Below are 24,960 nucleotides of genomic sequence, written 5' to 3' on the forward strand. Positions count from 1 at the left end.
AACGGTCGTACAAGTAATCTCCGAGTATTTCCGACTGATGTTGATCTCAAGGAAAACACCGCCCCAATCGATTTTCTCAAATTTGGAGCAACTGGAGCTATAATTAGATTCCATTAGAGTGAACAATTCCAAGGTCCCCTCAAAGAAGCCCTCTCTCTTAGACCGGGTCAACGCTTTTTTTCATCACCAACGCATGCCCTAATGCATCGGTAGTTAGTGTTGCCACCTAACTGTCATACAACCCCTGGGATAGAACGCCGTAGGAAAGAGTGGGAAACAAGGGTAGAGATCTGGTGTAGGAAGCCCTATATCCACAGGGAAAGTGAGCAAAAACAAAATGCCGACAAACAACGATAAAAAATATGCGATTAGAATAAGACAGCACAAGCCTAGCACAAACTTCAAATAGTGTCAGTACGATCGTCACTAGGATCGGTCATGTCCTGTAGGGTATAATAATAATAATAATAATAATAAAGGTCCAGCTGTAACACCATTCCGAGGCATAGCTGCCATGCTACTGGAGGGAAGCACGAAGGCTGAGATACTACCAGTTTGCCCAAGCCTGCGTAAAGAGACTGGGTCCTTATACGTTCGATTAACGAATTCCAGTCAGAACGAAACGCGTGGCGGACTGCTTTTCCGACGGTAAGTGATCAAAACATAAGGACATAACATACCCTCAATGAACAATACATTTCCAGTGTTAAACGTGAAATTCAAGCGAACTCACTACATCGTTATAGTGTTCTTTGAACCATGTGATCATTCGATCCAGATTAGGGAAGATTAAACGGCGGAACCGGAATCCTTCGGGGCGAACACTGAACAGTTCGAAATGAGGCGTTCTGTTTGGCATGTAGGCCAGTAGGAAATATCCCGGTCGGTCTTTAGTTGAACTCAGAAAATAGGGAATTCGGTCTGGGTTGTTGCTCTTTTCCTGTAGAAGTAGCGCTCCCAACACGGCACGATCACCACCCTGAGTAGAGACGATGAGAATGTAGCAACCGAATGTATAGCACAAATAAGGGATATACAGGCGATAGCTCTATTTAGCGCATTTCAACTGAGTTAAAAGATAACTTAGAATGAAGGACCCCCATAATCTAAGACCGGCTCCAGTCCAAACAAAAGGAGTCCGTAGGGGCTGGACTCGACCCTTTCGAAAGCACATAACAGCTCCATTATCACGAGCTTGGAATGATCGGAGAGGTGGTTTGAACGAGTACTCCTCGTAATAAACTCCCAGTGATTGCCACGTTATTATACGCTAGCGTCAAGTAAACGGTGTTAAGTGCCGTTCACCGAACGGAGTAAAAGTCGATATAACAACTAAGTGCCGTATCCCACAAATGTGTGAAAAACGGTAGAAACTGTCATGAACCAGTGATTTCCCGTACCATTCGTTATTCACTACTTATAGCTGGCATTTTTCTTGCCCTGATTTCACTGACCATTAGATATCACTCCACCGTGCAGCACAGTAGTCAGAGTTCATGAACAAGGAAAACTGAGACAAGTATCCGCTATTATCGAAATACACTCATTTGGAAACAACTTTAGCTTTGTGAGAGACTCACCTGGAACCTACCTGAATCTCTCGTTTGTGATGTTTACGTTATGTTTACGCTTATTTTTTCTGGTCCGAAATGAAACCCTATCCAGGAAATAACTAGGAAATCACTAAAAAAAAAACAAAGTCCCCAAGAGCGAGAACATTGAGCAAGCCATTCCACTGCATATTACGGTAGACTTGTTTCAGGTTAGGAGACCAATTGTTGCTGCTTGAACTCATGACATGGACTAAATCGTCCAGCGATTGTATTCTTGCGCTGCCTAGCTGCTAGTTTACAGATGTCTAGACAAAAGCAACTCGACAGATATGGCGGATTGGAACCACACCTCAGTCCGAACCGTGAGATGTCTAGAAAGTGACGATATTTTGGATGAAAATTAGTGGCACGGTTACAGGAGATATGCCCGGACACACATCTTGTTTCTTTTGACTATTGTTGGTTTATAGTTTCAATAAGCATAAATCCGAAATCATTTGGGCAAACTACTATTCCACGATAAAAAATGTCCGGCTAAGAGTGATCAGCAACAATCCTACGAAACTAGACTTGCGTTGTTATCTTGTGCCTTAATCAGCAACATTCTTTCAACTGTGGACTGTCCAGTGTTCTAGTCTTGACAATTGTTACCATCACGCAAGTAACTTGGAGTCGACCTTTAAGGCAAGCTAAAATAACACCATAATACTCCAAAAAACCAAACTTAGATACGCACGAGAAATAAAAAATATACCACGTACCCTGGAATCTCGGTAGTACCGGTACGTCATAATATCACGGACAAGGGAAGCCATCGGTTGAACGTGGCGGGCAACGATTTCATCGAGATCCTCAAACTCTTCATCCCCAATAATAAGGAGTCGGCCCAATGAAAAGCTGTTCGTTTTTTCCTTCTCCAGAACGTCAATATGTTGCAGAGTTCCATCATCCACTTTCCAACTTACAGTGAGATGATCCGCACCCTACGCTCGATCAAGGAGAAATAAATTAGTGGCCTGGTTAACAACAACCTTGAAGGCAATTGGATCAGGTTAATAATTTAATGTTAGGGTATCTATCAAGAACCAGGGGAACATTACTGACAAATTATGTTCATCAACAAAACGACAACGTCCCATGGGTATGTTAAAATTCACCAATGTAGCTGAGGCGTTGCATGTTTCCGGTCGATTTGGTAAATAGCCGTTCCGGGGTTTCGTGCAAATTATTGCATAAAAGTGTGAAATAAGATAAATCTCGAAAAACCCCAAAGCATTGGAAGAAACGCCGCAGAGGAAATCACAAGTCAGAGCATAAGTGGGGCTACACTTCACCACTCTGGGGGAGCTGCGTTCAGCCATCCAGACGGACCGGATGAACCCAGCTAGGAAGCCCCATTTCAACGGTATCGATCTTACCTGACAAGATACAACTACTTGAAATGGGACAACTATGGGAGGGTGTTGTTGTCGGGACCAATCCTGAAATCCATTAGGTAAGACATCCAGTTTCCCGCAACTACCGTTGACGGTTAAAGCCATGAAGGTATGGTCAACTCCTCTGACCTCGTCATTCACTTTCCGCCTAAATTATTGGCAAGTTATGGAGGGAAGAATCTATATACTGTCACACCCAACAAAAATTGGGGCTAGAAGCGGTGGAACGGTTGCTGGATAACCGTAGAGCTGATTACTGTCCTTTATACGGTATGTATGTATATGTACACTAATGTATATTTCTGGACAGCCGGACCTCCCCAAGCCCAATAAGCCGTGGAAGTAAAAAGCGACCGATAACAGAAAGTCCGAATTAGCCTGTACAAATAGTCGTACCCTTCTACTTGGACGAATCACAATACTTCCAGGCTCCAGTTCAGGTTCCATTGCAAGCAACTGGTCGTAGCTGATGTTTTTGTAGTACGGATGGAAGATGACGCGTGAAAGATATGGGGTTGCATTTTCCTTCACTTTTGCTTTAGCTGTTTCCTCGGCCAATACATCTTGCTCATCAGCTTCATAATCATAGAACGGATCCGGTCGAGGTCTCCACATGTGGCGCTCATCCTAAGTAAAATGAAAGACAAATTGACGGATGGATGGATATTATGGAAGGAAAAGCATTACGCATATGATTTCAATCGTCATGTCTATAACCTCCATTTGGCAAATATGGTGGTAGACTCGTAATAGCGTTACCATAAAGTGGTGGTTACTCTACTAACAATCCCATGAATTTTAGGATATCTCAGAGATCTACTTAACGACATAATCAACACCGCATACTTGACAGCAAAACTACATAGATGGGTACTGGAACGATGGTCACCCTTTGTAGTTTCAGACTCCACACCTTCCAGCCAGGCCCGAATTTTTCATTCAAGAAGCTTCAAGGATGAAGGACTCGGCTACATGTGGATATTGTAGTGTTAGAACGCATGTAGCTTTAACGCAGAGATAGTCACTTTAGCGTATCATACTCAGGAAGCTCACCATGCCGAGTGATAGTAAATTGGAATGACCGTGCCAGGCTTAACACCCCGGAGTCCAATTATGCACAAATGCGACGTTCTGCGATCTGTTCCCGAATCCACGTGGTTGAGTCTAATCTACATCGGCCCACACACAGCTTAACGGACTTGTGAAAACTAGGTCCAAACAATGTGGTACCTCTAAGTTACGGTAAACTGCGTTTGCAAGTGATCCCAATTTTATCTGTGTTCACCTAAATCGGTTTGTTTGGATAAACTGCAGCTCTGATACACTCAAAGATAGGCTTACAATGCGTTGAGGCAGGCTAGGAGCTCCGACATTGGTATGGCTGCCGGAGCTATGAATAAGTAGGTAGGTAAGCTGAGGCTCAATTAGGTAGTCGTCAAGACCTGGAATCGAGACGCACAGACAACGACGAACGATTGCTGCACTGAGACCTGGAACGAGACGCACAGACAACGACGAACGATTGCTGCACTGCTGCTGTGCTGACCATCGAATGTTTCTGTGTAGTGCTAACTTCCGGAACAACCGAAGCCGTTTGACCACATGGCGCCTCCCGCACTCAAACCAACGTCTGATACAGATAGACCACATTGCCATTAGCTATATGTAGCGTGCAGTGGTTTCAGGAGCAGTGTCCAACTCTCAATGTCCCTGAATATAATAATGCTGTTTGAATCATTTCAGAAATGCATTATGAGGACATGTTTTGTAACTTCGCATCTATCACTGCCAATAACGTTCTCCTTCCGAAGTTCGGCATAACGAACTGCTTGGGAGTAGCCCTCTCGAGAAGACACATCTGGTTATCTTACATTAAAACAGCCTTTTGCTTATCCAATATGAAAATCTTATCGGTGCCACGTAAACTTACAAAAGGTTCATAACCGCAAGCATCCTTTAGTACTGTACACATTTTTGTTGCACTCCCCGAAATCGCTGAAAACACTTGAGAATGACTGCTACCCTATTAAAGGATCATGAAGCATGTTTCGAGACATGGCGGAATTTCCACGATTGTGCTGGTTGATCTTTTGACAAAAAAGACGCTTTTTCGAACCTTTTGCTCAAAGCTACTTCGGAAATTCATCACCCGAACTACTCCGGCTCTGACCGACATCATTTATACTTAGAGACTACGAGCTAAACTCATTATTTGCTTATACTGAAACCTAACATAACTCAGCTTTGTAGTACATAACCGAGTATTTCGTTGACAGTAACTGGGGGATGAATCAATGTTACTCCCAGGCGTAACACACGTTTGTCCTTTTATTTGAAGTTTATGCAGGATCGTTTGACACCAATGTAATTTTTTGCGTTAAAAATCTAGTCCCGAATGCATGAAGCTTTGTTTGAACTGACTATGGAACTTGACCGCATTTCCCTAAATTGATATAGGAGACATTTACACTGGCCCAACATCTTCCTCGACCAATAGATTTATTGGTTATCGAATCCTATCATCTGATCTTCCAAAAGGATTGTCGAGAGAGCAACTTGTGGCTAAAAGTCCACTTTCAGTGGAATGATATACATGAGGATATTAGATATAAAACAATAATTCAGCGGAAAATGAAAATCAACATAAGCTATCTCGAAGGAAGAAATCGTGCAGCTGTAACACCCTTCCGCTGCGTAGCTGCCACGCCACCCGGAGGAAGCACGAGGGCTGGCATACTGCCAGGTTGCCCAAGCTTAGACAGAGGAAGTCGAGAGGTAGAGGTCGGGTTCAAACCACGGACCTTGTGGTCAGTAAATTCGCGCTCCAAGCACTTGCGCCACCACTAATTGTTCAGCTGACCTGGGTCGTGCATTCCATGGCCCCTGGATTAATGAACACAAAACCGGATGAAAATATAAACATCTGCACATGGAAGCTTATTTCCATAAGGAGCGGCAAAACCAGAGCTGCCTTCTATCTATTCCACAAAAACTGGAGTTCACATCTGTCACCAAGCTTATTTATCACACGGCCTTATGATCCAAACGTACGCTAATTCCTTTGAAAATACACACAACTGTTGAATAGGTAATTTAGTAGAACATTTAAGGGGACATAGGATGTGAAAAGCAAACTGGCTCAAAAATCTCACTTGAAGATCGGACTGTTTGCATGTGAGTTCTACATTGAACTTTGTGATATCAATTTTCATTACGCGACACCGAATCAAAGTACCAGGCTGAGCTCGCTCAAACAACTTCTCAGCAGGAGGATCGGTAAGTCGGAGAGGTATGAAGCCCGCAATTCCATTGTCCAACTGAACTCGAAGTCCGACCGCTTGACCCGGACATTCGTTGTTGTCAAAGTGGCTCCAGACCTATTGAAGTTAGTTTGGTAAAAAAAGTATACCAATTCAATAAGGCACATAAAGCCAGGTGTTGCTAACAAAAAGAATGACTTTATACTGAATTTATACTCTGTATGTTCCCACGAAAAATCAGACAGAGTTATACAACCGAAGCCGTTATACAAGGACAAGTGCACCAGCTATCTTCTGAGTAGTTGGTTAAATAAGGCTTTTTTGGAATCTGCCAATTTCACATTAGGAAGGAAGCGTATGCCGTCATGTACCTATCATGTACTGGCAAAATGTCACATCCCCTTGTTTCTAAAATGTGCCCACAGAAATTTATCATGCCAGAAAGTGATCCTCCGATTTAAATGGACGAATTTGCTGCCAAGCTAGGAACATGCCTGGTTAAAGAGATTCTAGACCAATCACTCTAAAGTGGTAAAGTGAGTGACCTCAATGCATGAAGTGGGATTGGTGAGTGAAAACAAAATACCCGGCGATTTACAATGAATGCCAAATGCTAGTAAAGTAGGATCGATTGACATACCGAATAGCAAGCAGGAGGGGACCAAGTATTACTGGATCAGTAAATATTGAGATCACAGTATATGGCGTTCCATTTTCAACTTACACAGTTCTCAACCGGTGAACAATTAACTGGGATTCGCAACAGCAAGTACATTCAGTTCACTGTACATAGTCTCTCCGGCAAACCTACCTTGCCATTGGATGGTCATAACAAAACGATTCTGTTTTGAGGATCGAGTGGAGATTAGGAATAAAGTGGTTTCAGATTTCCGAAAATCCCGTAGAAATTGACTGTCGATGGTACATGGTGCAACCAATTAAAATTTTGATCAGAGGATACCCCGGTTAGTACACTTGTTTCTTCGTAACTATGGTAGACTGATGGAACAGATCGGAGAAACTGATGCGTCAGCCATGCGAAACACAATAATGAGACTACCGTGGTCAAATAATCCAAATGAAATAGGCAAACTTCAGAACCCCCGAGTTCAGCCCCATATACCGTACTTTCTGCCAGATTTCACGATTACCACTTCATACTAAGATCGGAGAGAATATAACGAGGCTTTCCTGAGCACCGCATTTAGTTTGTGAATTCCATGGCAAACGTAAAATGACGACGGGATGCGCATAAGTCGATGTTAGGTGGGGTTGTGGACGAGGTCATAATTTGCTATTTAGACTCTGTATACCTATGATAGAATGATTACTCTTCAAAATCCTCATATAACACGAGCTGTCCGGGCAGCATGTGATGCGTCAATATTTACATTGTTCAAGAACTGGAAGTTGTCTTGTCGACAGAAGGGGCACATCCACAACCCATTAGTCTCATTCTTCGTTGGATTTGCATTGTCTAGCTGTTCTGGACGTGGGCGGCGTGTGGCGACTGCGACTACGCGGCACTCAATCAGACGCCCGACGTGGAACGTCTCGGGTGTTTCATGGGTTACCATACTGAAGATCATTTCCGGATTTGCCGATTGATAAGGGGCGCGGTAATCTCGGTATCTGTTGTTTAGCTCCTTCCGAATGTCGTACAGGGTAATGTGCTTATCGCCATGGTCTTGTCTCTTCAATTCCTCCGCGAAAGCATCTAGATCCAACTCGCGAAGACGGGCGGGGCTAAAACGCGAAAATAAAAAGATCAGATATCAAGTGTAATACATGACGACAAACAAGACACGGAACGGCAAAGTAGGAACCGTAACACAATAATAGCTCGATCGTTTGAAGACGACCTTATCCTAATGTGTTTGCGGAATTCGTTGTAGACCACATCACTGTGGTAATAACATGTCTAAATATGGACAGGTCCAGTGGAGTTTATTTTCGCAAACCAAATTAAAGCGGTGCCAATGAACTACGATCAGAACTGATCTCAGTCGAGATTTTATATTTTCGGGAACTGTAGAACTTACGTCCTCAGGAAATCAGTGTTCCACTGAGTGAACTTCGTGACATCACTCATACGGGTTATTTTAATAGTGCTGCAGCCATCGCATATCAGTCTTTTGCCCACCAGTGAAAAATTGCGTGGCTCAAAGTTTCACAGATAGCTTATTTAGACTGGGAAACGCATCATGACTCCATGAGTAAATTCACATCACGAGTGAAACCTCTATCATAGCGGTCGTCCATTGAGGAGCCAGTCAACATGTAACCACGTGATGTGGATTCCGCGATTTAAGGATGGGTGGCGCAATATGCTGTCTAAGTGCGAGTTCATCACACTGCTGATCAGCTGCTCAAGGCCGAAGTGTGAAGTGTTCAAACTACTAGCCGGGAGGTTATGGATTTGAAGCTCCCTGGAGTTTCGTGAGATGCGCAGCGTTGATGATTCTCAGTAAGGATGAAACAGCTGTACAGTGCTTTTTGGCTTTTCAGCATAGACTGGCTTCAAATATAGGACGAAATATTCCTTGAAAATTCCAAAATCTTATCGTACCACGAACCAATATATTAAAACCGTACCAATGACTGTCAACTTCAAATGCTTTCTGATACCTGCATTGCGGGGATGCTTCGTTAATAATCCGTAATTGGACTATCAGCCATGGATAGTAGGCAACAGCCCGACCAATACAGTGATATTGACTCGTTCTGAATGAATGGAGAGACTGACAGCTGCATATTGACGGTGGCGCCTCTAACAGCATATCACTGTCGGTAGTACGCAAAGGCTAAATCCAGCAAAGAAGACAAAAGCTACTAAAGCAACCGAGTTTTCCCAAGTCATCGGCCGCACACTTGGTGTAAAGGGTCCTTCTAAGTAATAAACAAATCGTTCAGCTGTAACGATTCCGATGCCTAGCTGCTATGCCACCCAAAGGAAGCATGAGGGCTGACATACTGTCAGGGTGCCCAAGCTTAGACAGGGGAAGTCGAGAGGTAGAGGTCGGGTTCGAACCACGAACCTCAGCAAGTAAACTCGCGCTCTAACCACTTGAGCAATCTTGCCTTCTAAGTAGATAGTCCACTAACAGGAGAGTTGTTTAAACCTGACCTATGGCAAAATCCCGGGTTACGTGCTTAAATGGCCCGTCAACCGATTGCCTTAGAAACATAGAGTAACGCGCACCTTTGAACAATTTCCTCAAGTGCAGTTGTCGGATCACATTCCTCATTGTCCTCATACTCAAGTGCATCTACGGCCATCTTCTTCGCCAGGTCGTAGCTCTCCGGATGAACCCGAGTAGAGTCTAGAATCTCCACATCATCGGCATCCAAATCCCGAACAGCAGCCGTATCGATCTTAATGAAACCGGCGGAGTTGATCACCACACGAGGGCCAAACTTGATGACGGTGACCAGCTGCATACGATTGGTAAGGAACATCTTTCTGTGTCTCAGGATCTAAATCGCAGGAGAGGAGTAAGGGTAAAGTCACAGAAATTCATTGAATACGCGTAAGAAAGCATCAGAAAAAAAAGCTATGCTCACATAGGTGGCTAAAGTGAATAGTGAGAATGAACATGATATACGGAAATGACCAGAGTACTGACCTTCAGCATGTGAAGACCTTTCCGCGGTCCAAGACCAGAAACAAACTGTAAAACGCCTGCAGTGTGTGGGTGAGATAGACACCGATTGACGTCCACACCGACTTCATTCACACGGTTAATAAATTCTATTTCTAATGCCTCAAGGAGCTTTTCGCGAGGTAGTGAATCTTGTAGTGGATGCCAACGCACACCCAGAATCTCCTCTTCCGTGTTAACGAGTTGACTGAATTCAGCCAACGGGTCTTGAAGGCGACGCCCAAGTGAAATGGCTTGACGGAGAAGAGGAGAATAAGATACAGGGAGATCGGCCGACGCACGAGACGACTGGGCGAAGACGATTGATAGTTCAGTCTCCATCAGCTCAACATGAATGCGAGGAAGGCGGCGCTCGGAGGCAAGTTCGTCAACTAAGCGCTGAATATCTTCTTGGAGGTATAAAGCACGCCTGCAGTCACATCCGATGACTATCACCTGCGGACGATGTTTGACCATGAAACCCGACAGCCGCTGCATGTCCTTTTCCTATGAGAAAAGGGTCGAAAACATTCATCAAGTTCCAGAGATAAGTGTGTGAGTCATTACCCTGGGTCCCCGGTTTAAGCGTCGAGCACCTTTTACCATCACTTTTTGTCAAGAATATACCTGGTTTCTAATGTACTACTCATGAGGTTGCTGAAAATCCCTCGACAGCCCACGACCGGTTTCGCCCTTCATCAGGTAAGCGCAGTAACCGGGTTTCCGTCAACCTTATGTTCTACTTGAAACCAAATTGCACGAAATTAGCGAATATACACTCATCTGCAAACTAATTTGGTTCTTTCGAGAGACTCCTCTGGAACCCAGCTGAATCTCTCGTTTATGATGTTCTCAGATGTTTTCAAATATCGTACCGACTGAAACATGGGGCAGCCTGGTGCAGCACATTCAGTTGCCTGAGAACATCATAAACGAGAGATCCAGCTGGGTTCCAGGTGAATCTCTCAAAAGAACCTAATTAGTTTGCAGATGAGTGTACATTCGCTAATTACCTGATTTCTTTTCGATCAGTATTAGACTTCAAAGCCGTTGATGGGATTATTTGAACCTGTGAATAATTTATGGAGACAAATCGAATGGGCGTACACAAAAGTGTTGAATCAGGCTGACGGTTCGTACAACGCAGTTCCGGTATCACCTCACCATTCACTTCTGACGGGCAAGATGAATGACTTTCAAACACTATCTGCGGATGAATCTGACCTTCAAACTGCCACAATCCTTCAGGAGGACTTCCACTAGCTCTTTTCTGAGAGGCATCTTTTCACTGCATTGTATCTGTCCTTCGTAGAATGATTTATACTACCACAAGAGGTCAATAACTGTCCGTAGTTAGAGCGCTCGTTTAGTGTATTTGGCCCCATGAAGAGGAGCATCAGAGTGTTAAAAAAATCAAGCCTTCCAGATGGATAGTTCGATAACCAATTCCCACTCAGCTGTTCGACGCTCAGTATTCGTTACTCTGTTAACAAATCCTTTAATTTTGTTTGGTAAAGTGTCCGGCTGAGCAGCAAGAAAGAAGCAAAACCCGTGTGAAGTTACCGTTAGACTTAACAGATTGAAGCTGGAGTTGACCGCGTGAACCATTTGGCTGAGTGAAATGATTGGCATCAAGAATGAAACGACTAAACTACTGCAGTTCCACTCACACAACGGTCATTGCCGTTTAAAAAACTACGGTTTATCAGGGTTTCTTCATCCAGACAGTTGGCCACACGGCACGAAAATAGCACGATGTTGCCCTTTACAACGATTGCTAATACTTAACAGCCGGTGTGTTTCACTTTGCTTAGCTAAAACATATGATTAAATGGGTTCACCTTGCCCATCCTCAAGGAAGCTGAAAACCAATTACAAAACCAGGTAAAAAAAAAGTAGTAATTTCATAGATTTTCCCGAAAGTTCAACACTACTGTTCATTGCGATTTTCTTCGTCAGTTCTTACCGTCTGCGGAATTCTGTGCTGTCCATAGCCTCGTGTTTAAGACCACGGGTATGACTAACACTCTACCTCACATGTCACCTAGCAATTCACCCAAATTTGCACCAAAACATACATAGGTATGACGGACCAGTGCCTTTTTCAGTGGATCTCTGGGAACTTCCTAAGAGAGTTGCTGCGAGCCACACAGCTAGCAGATAACCAAACATGTTTATAAAACAATCCACATAGTTGGACCTAGTCAAAGCTTCGAAATTCTGCTCTATCACTGAAACCCGAAATTGTCATCTCTCAGTGAATCGATGTTAATCAGGGCACAGCAACTAACACTGTAGGCACAAAATGTAGCGATTTACATCACCTGCTTACTTTGGAACTCAACCCACTCCAACTTTATCACGAGGCGCAGTATGACGTTCGACGTTCAACCATTGTAGCCATACACTACGGGTATGCACATTTGCAACTGATATGAGTTATCTAAGATTTTGGCACCTCTCAATCAATCCTTTTGCTGTTTTGATAGAATAAATTAAGTGGATTAGGTCTTTGGAAACAGAACAGCATCCTACTGCGCTGTCAGTGATAAAATGAGGGCTTCGTCATAAGGGCATAAGTAAGCAACTAGAAGAATGACACATCGGAAGACCCACTGCTTCTCTCGGCAAGTAACCGGGGATCTTTCCGTTAGGGATTAGCAAAACAGGACCAGACGTCCATGAACAGCCACGAAAATCATGCATAACAGGATAAAGTGACGTTAATATGTACGGTGAAGTCGTCGAGTAGGATTCGTCTGATTCCCATATTTAGACATGTAGAAAACGGTTCATGCTAACCGAATTGCTCGACTGAAAACTTCGCTTTATGCGGACGTGCTGATGGCTCAATGAAGACCATGAGACCTGTTCGGCTCTATTCAATCCACCTGTTGATCTAGAAAAATAATGTCCTACAAACTAATGAGATTACTGGCGCTAGTGTTCTAAGGTAATCTATCTTTTTTAGCCTTTTCATTTCGAAATCAAATATTAAAACATTTGGACACAGTGTCGAAAAAGAGAACTTTTTAGAATTTCGAAGGAGTGCGTGGTTACAACCGAATTATTTGTATAAATAAAAAAACCAGTGGTCCAACCGCTGCGCTCTTTCGGTGCGTACCTGTCTGTGATTTGAGGGAGATACGAGGGATGGGATGCTGCCAGGTTTTCCAAGCCTAGACGGGAGCAATCAGTAAGCATTGGCTTACTCACCTTAAGTTTCTTGAAGTCTTCTTGCACACGGTTTGACTGCATCAATCCGTGAAGATGGAGAAAGTCGACGACTTCCCCGTTCGAATCCAGATGGACCGCTGAAACCACAGACTGTCTAGCGTCATCTTCGTCCTTTATTGCCATGGCTAGAACTCGAGCCCCTTTGGACCACACAGCGCCACTCACATGAGATTCACTATCCCCATGACCCCGTCCACTGTGTTTCCCGCGAGAACCACTGAATGGGCTGGCTGCATTCTCAGTATCTGTTTCGTAAGACCTGTGACCGTCTGGTGGGTACGGTGCCACTTGCAGGTAATTGAACAGTCGCTTTGCGCACATCTGCGAGGTACAAGGAAGCTGTGATTAATACGGGCTCAACCTGTAGTACACAGTTGTGCGTGGTTGGTCAAGATACAAAGTGGACTGTACAACGTGCGAGAGAGACAGTATAACAAAACACGGAGTTAAAACGATAAACGAAGTTGGACAATTGCATAGAGAACGTAATAAGGGAAGTTGTTGTGGGAATAATCGTAACACCCACCAAAATTATGTCAGCACGGGGCAAACAACGTAGCCTTAACACTACCAAGATACCAGGTCTAGCCCCGGATCTATTCAAAGCAATCCAACCGTTGCTTTTCAAAATGCCACCGATCGAACGGGCCAGTAAGAGGGATTCGAGAGTATGCAAGTGAACTGTTCCGAACATACAATCACAGGTCACCTGGTAAATGCCTGTAGACGCATTTCACCCTACGGGTGAGTACACTAACAACAGTGGGATTTGTAAGCCACAAAAAATGAACTAAGGCCGTTATATTTATCAAACGAAATTATAACAGGAAAAATTTTTGAGTTCATTAGACATGTAGTGTCTATGGAGTCTCCAACATGGAGTGAGTGAAACCTGAAAAAGATAAACTGGTCACCATTTAAACAAATTGATGCTGAGGAAGACCAACACAAAAAAAACCGTATTTTGTGGGCGCTGACTTGGTTTTGGAGATCCACTACGCGGCATCAGCTTTTGATGAAAGGTCAAGCAGCACTGTACGGTTTCATTCATTCTTGCAAAGAGGTTGCTTCTCGAACTCCACTAACTCTTGGCACATTGAAAATGTGACGGAAGAGTGGAAGTGTGCAGAAAGTCAGTTTTCTCATCAAGTCACAAATTTACGACCAGTAAGACTCAATTTTACGAAAAGCCAAAAGTTCAATCTGATGGCCACGAACCGTATACACAACAGAACAACTCAAAGGGCAGAGAAGAATTGTTCATGAAAATAAATCCAGACAGGGCACTCACTCGCAGAACCGCCTGTTGACTCGCCTCAAGCATCCTATCCTTGAGCTCACGGATTAAAACGGGAAAAATGAAGTCTTCAGCAGCTTGCTTCAGCACCAAACTGCGCTCTTCATTCCACGCCTGCACTAGGGAACTGAACTCATCCTGATGGAAGAAACGTTGAAGTTCGTCCAACAAAGATAATCCACGAATATGTTCGGAAGGTAGGTGAATTTCGTAGGTGAGCAGTTTTTCAAGACTAGCCTGAAATGGAATTTTCATCAAAATGAAGCAAACAGTGAAATAAGTGCAGAAATCTTTTTTCTCGCCCATCTACCTAGATCTAGACTATCTTCAAGAAATGGCACGCCCAACCAAAATAAGAGTGCTTTGATAACTGACTTCATATAGATCCTTATGGAACATAATGGCTTTCACGATGAGACCGGAACTTACCGTTGTGTGACGGTTTGCGCACCTCAGCGACCCGTTGAGCTATACTGGAGGTGTCCCTGCGACACACAGAAACTCTCATACCAGCCTGGTCAATAGTTAGAGGTCTAACAAACACAGTCTCTCGGTCTAGATTGCCTGAATGAGTGTCTTGAGGTGTAGGCACCTCGGAATGATTGTACAAAGTTACCACTAAGTCCCTTCGCCGTCCACCTTTATTCTTTTCTTCACAATAAGGCTTTCAAATAAATCATAGTTGTACAGCAGCGAAGCATCGGTGTTGAACACTGATGTCATGCCGTTGATGATGATGATGGCCTCCGGAACAACATACGACAACTGTGCAATTCTCCGGAACCGGAGACCATTCAACTTCGCCTATTTGGATTGTATTCTGTTTATTTAGGCGATACAGTTTCAACCAGTGCAACGGCCACAAAAACTTCTTAATGCACTATTCCTTTTCCATAGCGACTATATCTTGCAAGGAATGGGAGCTGCCGAAATAAGCAGGATGGTCCTTGAGAGAAGGGAGAACGTGGCCAATAACTTGGTTGATATTCTAACCCTTGAAGAATTATTGAACTTTTATCCTGGAGACCAATTAAATAATTGTAACTATTCTAAGGTTGCGAATGGTGATCTGGCGACCAGTTTTCCTCTTTAAGGATCCTACTGGCTTCAGCGAATTTACACTCATCTGCAAACTAATTTGGTTCTTTCGAGAGATTCACCTGGAACCCAGCTGAATCTCTCGTTTATGATGTTCTCAGGCAACTGAATGTGCTGCACCAGGCCGCTTCATGTTTCAGTCGCTACGATATCGCGATACACGTATATTTGTAATGTACTACTCATAAGGTTGCTGAAAATCCATCGACAGCCCACGACCGGTTTCGTCCTTCTTGGGGCTCATTACAAATATACGTGTATCGCGATATTTCAGATATCGTAGCGACTGAAACATGAGGCGGCCTGGTGCAGCACATTCAGTTGNTGTATATTCGCTAATTTCGTGCAATTTGTTTCAAGTAGAACATAAGGTTGACGGAAACCCGGGGACTGCGCCTACCTGATGAGCCCCAAGAAGGGTGAAACCGGTCGTGGGCTGTCGATGGATTTTCAGCAACCTTATGAGTAGTATCCTACTGGCTTATTCTAGAATTAGGAGACAAATGACCCACCAGAGTGCAAATCAAGGATTAAATTTGTCGACCACATCCATGTGGTCTTCGTAGAAGTTTAGCAAGAGGTAAATAACTGAACACTAAAGTCACTTCATCAGTCCACAGAGTAAAATGGTGACAGTTTGTCATTTGTGTCTAGAACCTGCTCTCATACACATACGAAAACTGATAATACAAGGTACATGGTACTGTGGCAAATGGATATTCAAACAAAGGATCATTCACACGCATTTGTTGTCATCCTAAAAAGCGCCTCCAGCCAACAAGCTGTTTCGCTACACCATGAACAAGTACAAACCAGCCCTAGATAGAAAAACCGCTTTCATCGTTCCAGAAGGGCTTGATAAGCAATAGATAGTTTTATAGTTTGTAAAACTACGAGTAGAAGACGAGCAACTAGGGTTTCCGGTGCGGTGCTCAAAAATCACAACCTATGGAATGTGATCAGGCGGTCTGCTGCTAAAGCGACTACTTATTTTAAAGATTGCTTACTATCGCTAGACCTAACCGGACTCCGAAGATACGAACCGTAGACAACAGCTTTGCATCGTAACTGATCGGCAAAACAACATTGGAGGATCGACGAATAGTTTGCCGGCATAAACAGAACCACATCCCAACTTACATTATGCAAATGAAGGAACAGGACAGATCCCATCAGATCGGATACTGGCTTGTTCTTCAAGTACTTGATTGAAATCAGTGGATGTGACTCATCTATTTCTTTCACACCACGGGGAGTCGGGCGAACAGATATGACTGCCTGTGACTGAAACATTTGTCTCATCATCCGCCGTACAAATGGTTCACGTGATATCTCAAACGCAAGCATATACCGGGCCGCACTTAATGCCACGTTAGCTGTAGGAAACTGCGGGGAGAGAAAATCACCGGCCGCATCTAGGGGAAGCATCGGGCACTGATCGACATCATGGCGTAAGTACTGATCCTGAACATTCTCTGCGAACTGAGCCGCTGACAGACCGAAACGCTGAACCAAGCCTCCCAAAGCAGCTCGTTTGGCTACTTCGTACGAAGCCGTCGCTCGGGCCTGTCGTTGACGGATTTGTCGACCCGTTAACGGATCAAAACTGAAGGTTAATGGGATGGCGTTTCCTTGTTCAGGTAGATAGGACTCTTCCTCGTTCTCATCAACCTCCACGCCATCCTACAATCGCAAGGGAAAATCGATAGTCAGACGGAATACAGACAGTGTACCAGTAAAACGAAGGTCAACAACAAACCTTTTTAGCCTCGTCTTTTTCCTGCTTTCGTTTGAACCAACGTTGCATTGGTTCTGTGAAGCTGGAGTAGTGCAACAGATAGTTCAAACGCACATCGATTAATTCTTCCAGGGACTCCGCGCTACGCGCACTAAATTCAGGGTTTAAAAAGTGCAGCATAAAACATACCAAGATATAAGCTTCAAAATTGAAGTGGCATGTTTTTTCTGTACACTCCCGGGGTCATCTGGGCTAGTTGCTTCGAAGAAATCGTGTAATTTCTGGAAAAGCTGAATCATATTACGCTTGCGTTGGTTCAGTATGGTCCACTTTTCATCTAGTTGGTAAATACGCCAGAGGTCCTTGATGTTCAGATCTCGCTCAACGCATTCCTTGCGGTAGAAAGCGATAAACGGCACTTCAAACAATGATTCCCGCATCAGCTTGAGCGTCTCCAAGATTTTTGGAATAACGGACGGTGGCTAAATATAGGAATTAATGGACACTTTCGCATTACTTTGAGTTCTGGTTCCTCCTTGAATGCCTTTCTGTAGATCCAGTTAGCTTCATCCGAGAGCTCCGTCAACTCTTGAGCATAGTTTGGTGAATAAGGATCAATTGATTGTACGGGGACCTGGCGTAACTGGAAACGTTCCGGAATGTCTGTTTTCCTTATTCGCTCGTCAGCTTGACTGTAGTAGGCGCGCTCCAGATCACTGGGGTCAAAAAGTTCATAAACCTTGTCATCTAAAACTACACTAGAACGAGGTTTCCTTTGTTTTCGTCTGACGGAAGCCGAAGCCTCCTCGTCATCTGAATACTCTACCTCCGATTCTTCACTGTATTCTTCACTACCAGCGGCGTGTCCTTTACGGAAGGCCTCGAATTCCGACATGTCGAAATCTACACCAAAAATGTCTTGAGCCTGCTGAAGTGCCGCGTCTTTGTGAACAATACGCCTGGTAGTCTTCGCTGGGGCCTCACCAGCCCGGTCATCAACAATGAAATCGCCCATATCTGATGAGGAGAGAATAAAAGTCAACTTTAGTCCAAGGTGAGATATCCTCTCAAAAGTGTTAATTTTACACAAGCAACGTGTAACTTCAAATGAAGTACATATTTTCTTTGCAGTACTAATATATCTGCACAGTAGTATACATGACTGGTAGATGAAATTCCAGGTCCTTCTAACATACGTAAAAGAACCGTAAACCAAAACCTAGACCTACAATCATGCAGCCCGTCTCAGCAGCCATCGAACAACATGGCCAGGCTTGGCATAACAGATACCGATTATGTTATTTCAACATTTCACAAAATCCGTACACATTCATTGACGTTGGTTGTGAGGAATGAGGCATATATTGATGGGGAAGGAGGTTCGGAGCCGGTCCTTGAACGAAGTATCCGCTGGAGATCCGCTGTAGTTCAATATAACTAAACAAAAAAGCAAAGCTTGATATCACCATATCAGCGGAATTCACTACTGAAAACAAAAATGTGAGGTTCTCATCACCAACCGTCAAGAATGAGCACATGCAATTTACGATACTCATAGACCTGGTCCACCCTCATGAAGAACCTGACCACCGGGAAATAAATACAAGATATCACGCAGAAGTTAATCAAGGGAAATAGGTGAGGTCTTATAGATGAGTGGTTCTCATGAATGCGTCACCAGATCAACGGGTTCAAAACCTGTGCTGGTGAAATGTCCAAGGAAGACGGGCCAGGTCATGGCTTCACAACAAGAAAGCGGCCACAGTCGAATTGGATAGCGTGAGATTTGCGCGCCTTCCTGATGGGTCCCACGTGATCCCTCTTGCACGTGCAAGAAGTCCTGAAGAACCTAGAACTTGACCAACCCAATGGCTCTCAAGCTGTCACTTTCTAGTTAGACTGCCTAGTCAAAGTTTATCAGTTGTTGCGTGCTGAGCTCTTATCGGGCGAGACTCACAAAGAACGTTGGGGCAATTCCACCGACGGCATCTTACACAAATGTGGTGCCCAAGTGTGATAATCTCGTTGCAATCCCAAAGTATAGAAATCTAGTTCTTGACCACTGAGGAAATAGAGCTTCTTTATCAATTCCCCACCCATCCCCTTTCTACGCTTCATGTTTGTATGGCAGCACTAACTAGTGGTGCACAAATGGATGGTCTCACAGACTCTACCAAGGAAATTAGAACACAATAACAGAGTCCTTTATAATCCCTTCATACGTTTTCCAGAAAACCACAGGTTGTACACGATTACGGAGAAAATACTCCCACGCTTGGTCATCGAGCGAACTAGCATCGGAGTCATTATCGGTAGGAGAGAATTAGTGAAGTAGTGCATAGATTAAAACATGGTGCAGAATAATGAGGACTGAACGTAGACGGAGTGACAAATTCACAGCCGGATGATACGAATATCAAGCACTGGCATGTGGTAAGGAAAACAGCTAATGATAGCGACATACCATCATAGTCTTCTTCCTCTTCTTCGTCTCCTGTGACCCTGAAGCTAGCAGCCTTATTTGGTGCGTCTGCTGCCGAACCACCGTCCTCGTCATCGTCATCTTCGAAAATTTGACGAGCAACAACTTCCCGTCCGTGATCCACCTCACGTGCAACTTTCTTTGCCGACACTTGTTCCCCATCGGACTCGTCATCATCGTCCACAACCAGCCGCCGCTTCTTGTGCTAGCAGACAGATGAAGGAAACACTTTGTTTAGCTACCACACACACACAAAAAGAACTTCCAAGACAAACCTGTTAATTACTAGGTTAAAAACCGGTAGCAGCAGTTGTAGGCTAAATCGGAGTTATATGGTATTAAATTTATTTCGCAATAAAAAGATATATAGCACTCCTCGCACTAGAAAAATTGCTAGGAGAAAATATACCTCCCGTTGAAGCCGTTTCTGAAAGAAAATTCTCCCCAACAGTCCACATCGAGGAAGCAACCATCAGTAAATGTGTCGGTACCGTTTATCAGCTCCAAACCAGGCAATCTAGATATATTAGTTGCAGGTGCTATAATTTCGGTCACCGATGAAAACGGGAGGGTAGGGGAAGTATAGACAAACATCGTAGGCGATGAGGCAGTCAGTTAGATGCCGTTGAACCACTCTAGTTGTCCGGAGAAAAAGGGAAACCGGGCAACTATGTATTGAGGGGGATAGCTTTGGTGCACGAACGTCAATGACTGTGCAACGTCTGCTAGTTTCACTAACTGCTGACGAGAAAATTCCACAAACCCCCTACCAAGAAAGCAGTTGTCAACCGGACTGGTTCGTGCTTTCGCACTTCTTCACCATGACGGGAAATGTCTGTCTCTCGATTGTTTGGAGTCAGCACAGGGTATTGCGATGTAGACGGTCCTCTGACATGCAGAGTACGTCCTAATCTGTGAGGCACGATTAGGACACCCGGTGCAACGAAGTTCATTATTAGGATCACCCGGCGTACCCTAGGATTGCTAAACAAATGTTTCCACCAGACCTGGTCATTCCTTCAGACACACCTATGATTGAACATCGATGGGTTTATTACACCCCCTGAATGTCCAGTTCACGTTCCTGGGCCACAAAGGCACAATGGGTTACCCTGCTCGAGACAGCTCAGTGGTTAAGGCATCCGCTTACGGACCAGAAGGTCCGTGGTTTCGAACCCAACTTCAGCATCTCGACTGCTCCTGTCTAGGCTTGGGAAACCTGGCAGTATCCCAGCTCTCGTGACTCCTTCCGTTGATATGGCAACTAAGCACCGAGAAGTTGTTACAGCTGAACGATTCTGACTGCCACGGTGCATACTGTGTCCATGATAGAGAAATTGACGTTACACTAACGCAATCGGAGTTGAGATTGACAGAAGATGTACGGGTTCTCCCGATTGGAAAAGTGACCTTGTTTCCAGCCAGTCCACTAAAACTTACACAACTGTCCGTATGAGTAAATTCACCTCCTATTTCTATTGGCCGGTCTGCAAGCATGAGATATGTGGTTGGCCTAACTCGGTATTTCAGCACTCTTTTATCCTTCGTAGGTGAGGCGAACACAAAACTGGGATAATCATTCAGGTTACTTGCAAGTGATCGGAACCAAGGGATAACAATACCCTCTGCGTACTCAAAACCTGTGAAGAAGGTCCCAGAAGCATTTTGATCTCCGAGATTCTAGAGGCAGACAAATAAGCTTCAGGCAGCATGTTAACGACGAAGTTGGAGAGAAAGCTGAGGAGGAAGCTTGCTCTGTACTCATTCAACGGACATATTTAGTCGCTGTGCACTGCCATAGTTTCTGACGACCAACAGAGGCAAGAGCAGTCAAAGGCGTATAAAAAACAAATATCGTAGGACGTCCGAAAAGGTGGCGCTGTTGGAGAACCTGTCTCAGAGTAAATATATATGGTCAATGCGTCCTGGGCCAGGGCGTAAACCTAACTCAGTTCCCACAAATTTGCTTATCTCATCAATTGATCGACTTATGCACAATGTCAGAGAGCACCGTGGATAATACAGCCACCAGGAGAATAACAAGTTGCCATGTACATGGCGCAATTTTTGGCTTGATGGCCGTGATGGCAAGGCACTGGGGCTAGTGAAATTGTATACACACGCGGAGTTCTACTAGGACGACAATGCGATTTAAAGAGAGGATTTCCAAAACAACACCTGATCCACAGTCTCAGGCTGACCGAGAGCCCAAGAAGTTGAAAAGATGGCAATGACTGAAAAAGACCCCACCCTGAAAGGCGAGTAACACCGACGGCACCCAAACGTTTCGTAATCTCTTTCACACCCGTCTGCCAGGTGACGGGTTCCCCCTCTGCTTCCGCCACTGAATAGGGACGGAAAACAACACTCCCCAGCAAACAATGGTCTTGTAGCCTGATTCAGGGATATAACGCCTTGACGCTATATGTGTATCAAACTAGCAACGAAAACCTAGAAGCAAGCAGCCCCAAATGCTCCACCTTGGCGTTTTCGTGCAGACGTCACACCCTTCCGGTCCCAAGCCACCCTCGTGCCTGAAGGAAGAACGGTACCTGAGATATTGCCAGGTAGCCAGGTCTAGACAGAAGCAGCTGAGATGCCGGGGTTGAGTTCGAACCACGGACTTTTCCATCAAGAAGCTAGCGCTTTCACAACTAAGCAAACTCGAGCTCAATGTCGCTGGCGATTTACAGAACGATGACCTATTATGCCACAAAAACCAGTATTAGAGCTGATGCTGAGACGAAAGTTGCGAAATTCCCAAAATGTCCTGTCCTCCAAATGCTATCGTGCCAAAAGAGCTCACAAAGCATAGGCGTGCGGGAAACCGCTGGATATCAGTGGATACGTGAGTGAGAGAGCGCAGTGCGGAAACGGGTCAAGATAAGGAAGCAAAACCATCGAATAATCTCAGCTGTCAAGTTTTGGGCCAACGAGAACGCAAAGGCTGTATTGGTCACTTACACTGAGCAGACGGACACGCAAACTGACCAGGTACCAGTTCGGTACACTATCGATGGCCGGCCAGGTAAACAACTGAAACGCTCCGGTCAAATACGGTTCGCACCCGATCTATCGAACCTCAACACATATATATGCATGAGGTAGCTTAGAGGTCAAAATGCGAAACCGCTGACCAGAAGGCTCGTGGCCCAAACCGAATCCCGGCATTTCGACCGCTCCCATCCTAGATCGGGCAACCGGAGAGTATATCAACCATCATGTCTGCTTCGTACGGCAGAGAAGCAACAGTGTCCTACTCTGGTGGTGTTGTCAATGGTGATTATTACTTGCCGTCCAAAAATGGACAGTGATTTAAATTTGACCAACCGCTACTCGGTTACCTGAATGCAAGTGACGCGCCTGTGCCCAAACTTCTCTAGTACCGCATATGTGCTTAGAACAATCTGCTTTTGGCTGGGATATTTAGGCGACGTATCAATTGTTTAGACAGCGTGCCTCTCATCCGTCCGTTAGTGTGTCAATGTTATTGGGTAACTATTTGACTCGACGCGCCACTACATTGCGATGTTTTACATCCGTCGTTAACTTCAAACGAGTTTTCACTGTAATGATACGAGTGACATTGCTTCCATGATTTCCTAGCCCAATATAATTTGGTTCCGCAACAGCAACAGAGCTTCGTAGTCACAAGACAAAAATGAAGATGGCATTCTAAAGGAAAGAGAACAGCAAGACTAAAAGAGACTGCAGACACTGTCAACGCTAAAGCATTCCCTCAAAGTCCTAGGGGTACAATAAGCTATAGTCTGGTGTGTAAGCCGAGGCTGGAGTCCATTGTTCACATTTGACGGGATAGCACTGGATGGAACCGATTAGGAGCCGTTTCAAGATGCATAACCCGGGAAAAAGCAACAAGATGGGCTTCACGGGACCATACCCAGCCAATGGGTTCTCTGCAGGCATCACACCTTTACACCAGACTATTAACAGCCACAATCACTCTTGTCATTCAATGCGAAACTCAGCATCCACAGACCTTGGGAGAAAGAGCCGAAGGTAGATCGTCAGACATCGACGTACAATGAAGCCGAAGTGATCATTTCAACTGCGGTGTGAGTTTTATACCGTTAGTTAGTTCTGCGTTAAGAATAAAGCATGCGGTAAGGTTGGGGTACTTCAAGATATGGTCCAGGGACTTGAAGTTCACAGCTGGTTAAACTAAACTCATCTAGATCATTTTGCGCAGTGAATGAGGAAAAAACATACATACTCAGTCCTCTGGGCAAAAATATGGAGGACCTTCTGGTACCTGACGGGACCTTTATTATCATTTCGATGCTGAGTTCACTGGGCGGACTAGCCTAATGATGTACGCAGTATATGTAAACAGTATGCCTATGAGTTTAGCGCTGTTGGAGATAAACTCATGCGAAGAAAAAAGGCAAACAAACCCACTACCTTTTTCAGATCCAGGCCAATATTTTCTCGTATGAGTTGGAAGTCCTCCTCATCTAGAGCATCGTCATCTTCGTCTCTGTAGTTGTCCCTTTCATTATCTCCGGCATCATCACTGTCTTCATCAGAGCCACCTGACCCACCACCATCTTCTTCTTCCTCCTCCTCGTCAACAATCCAACCTTCACCCTCCTTCCGACAAATCTCTTCCTCGTTAGCGAGATCGACCTCTTCTTCCTCACTGTCACTCGAATCAGGCACCTTAGGTCTGTGCTTATTCGAGATTTTTTGACCGCCTAGCTCCTCTTCATCCGATAACTCGGAAGCTTCGGATGCTTCGGAATCAACTAGCGAAGACATCCCGAAGGTTGTCCCGCGATATTGTTCAAGCAGACCAAGGTCAGTTCCTAACTGAATCCAGGTGGAGGACCAGATGACAGTATGCAAAATTTTGCCCAGTTCGTTTTCCAGGGGGGAGGGTAAGTTCACTCTAGACAATCAAGCACAAATTCAAATAGAAAATGAGATCAATCAGCCGTATGTTTCTTAATTTTTATTTGTTCTGAATGGCAAACACGTGCCCGTTCACTTACAACATTTTTGAACTATCACGGATTCACGGATTAATACACAAGATCGAGGCTATTGCCCGAGTTTCTCAGGTCGGTTTTGTTCTTGTCGGAGATCGAGGCGCCCGAGTTTCTCAGGTCGGTTTTGTTCTTGTCGGTCAGTGGCTGTCGTTCACCTGAAAGGCACAAGTGAAAAAAGGGTGGGTGTATGCTCTTTATGTTCTCAGCGC

General features: G+C 44.6%; 2 protein-coding genes across 2 annotated transcripts in view; one reads left to right on the forward strand and one right to left on the reverse strand.

Annotated features, from left to right (window-relative positions):
• Nucleotides 1–24,572, reverse strand: part of T265_06784 (hypothetical protein) — a gene marked incomplete at both ends in the record, with an annotated part of 30,172 nt that extends 5,600 nt beyond the window's left edge. The window contains 15 exons of the mRNA XM_009172137.1: nucleotides 734–979; nucleotides 2,315–2,536; nucleotides 3,386–3,616; nucleotides 6,142–6,366; nucleotides 7,641–7,995; nucleotides 9,452–9,726; nucleotides 9,876–10,397; nucleotides 13,107–13,448; nucleotides 14,419–14,661; nucleotides 16,663–17,205; nucleotides 17,282–17,411; nucleotides 17,450–17,742; nucleotides 17,778–18,277; nucleotides 19,725–19,947; nucleotides 24,165–24,572. Of these exons, the coding sequence (XP_009170401.1) occupies nucleotides 734–979; nucleotides 2,315–2,536; nucleotides 3,386–3,616; nucleotides 6,142–6,366; nucleotides 7,641–7,995; nucleotides 9,452–9,726; nucleotides 9,876–10,397; nucleotides 13,107–13,448; nucleotides 14,419–14,661; nucleotides 16,663–17,205; nucleotides 17,282–17,411; nucleotides 17,450–17,742; nucleotides 17,778–18,277; nucleotides 19,725–19,947; nucleotides 24,165–24,521 (4,707 nt within the window). The remainder of the gene's footprint in view (nucleotides 1–733; nucleotides 980–2,314; nucleotides 2,537–3,385; nucleotides 3,617–6,141; nucleotides 6,367–7,640; nucleotides 7,996–9,451; nucleotides 9,727–9,875; nucleotides 10,398–13,106; nucleotides 13,449–14,418; nucleotides 14,662–16,662; nucleotides 17,206–17,281; nucleotides 17,412–17,449; nucleotides 17,743–17,777; nucleotides 18,278–19,724; nucleotides 19,948–24,164) is intronic.
• On the forward strand, nucleotides 515–18,281 carry T265_06783 (hypothetical protein; the record flags this gene model as incomplete). Its single annotated transcript, XM_009172136.1, has 2 exons — nucleotides 515–648; nucleotides 18,119–18,281. The coding sequence occupies 2 exons, from the start codon at nucleotides 515–517 to the stop codon at nucleotides 18,279–18,281; spliced, it is 297 nt and encodes a 98-aa protein (XP_009170400.1).
• Nucleotides 24,573–24,960: the final 388 nt, after the last annotated feature.

The sequence above is a fragment of the Opisthorchis viverrini genome (assembly GCF_000715545.1).
Source record: "Opisthorchis viverrini unplaced genomic scaffold opera_v5_145, whole genome shotgun sequence".
NCBI lineage: Eukaryota > Metazoa > Platyhelminthes > Trematoda > Opisthorchiida > Opisthorchiidae > Opisthorchis > Opisthorchis viverrini.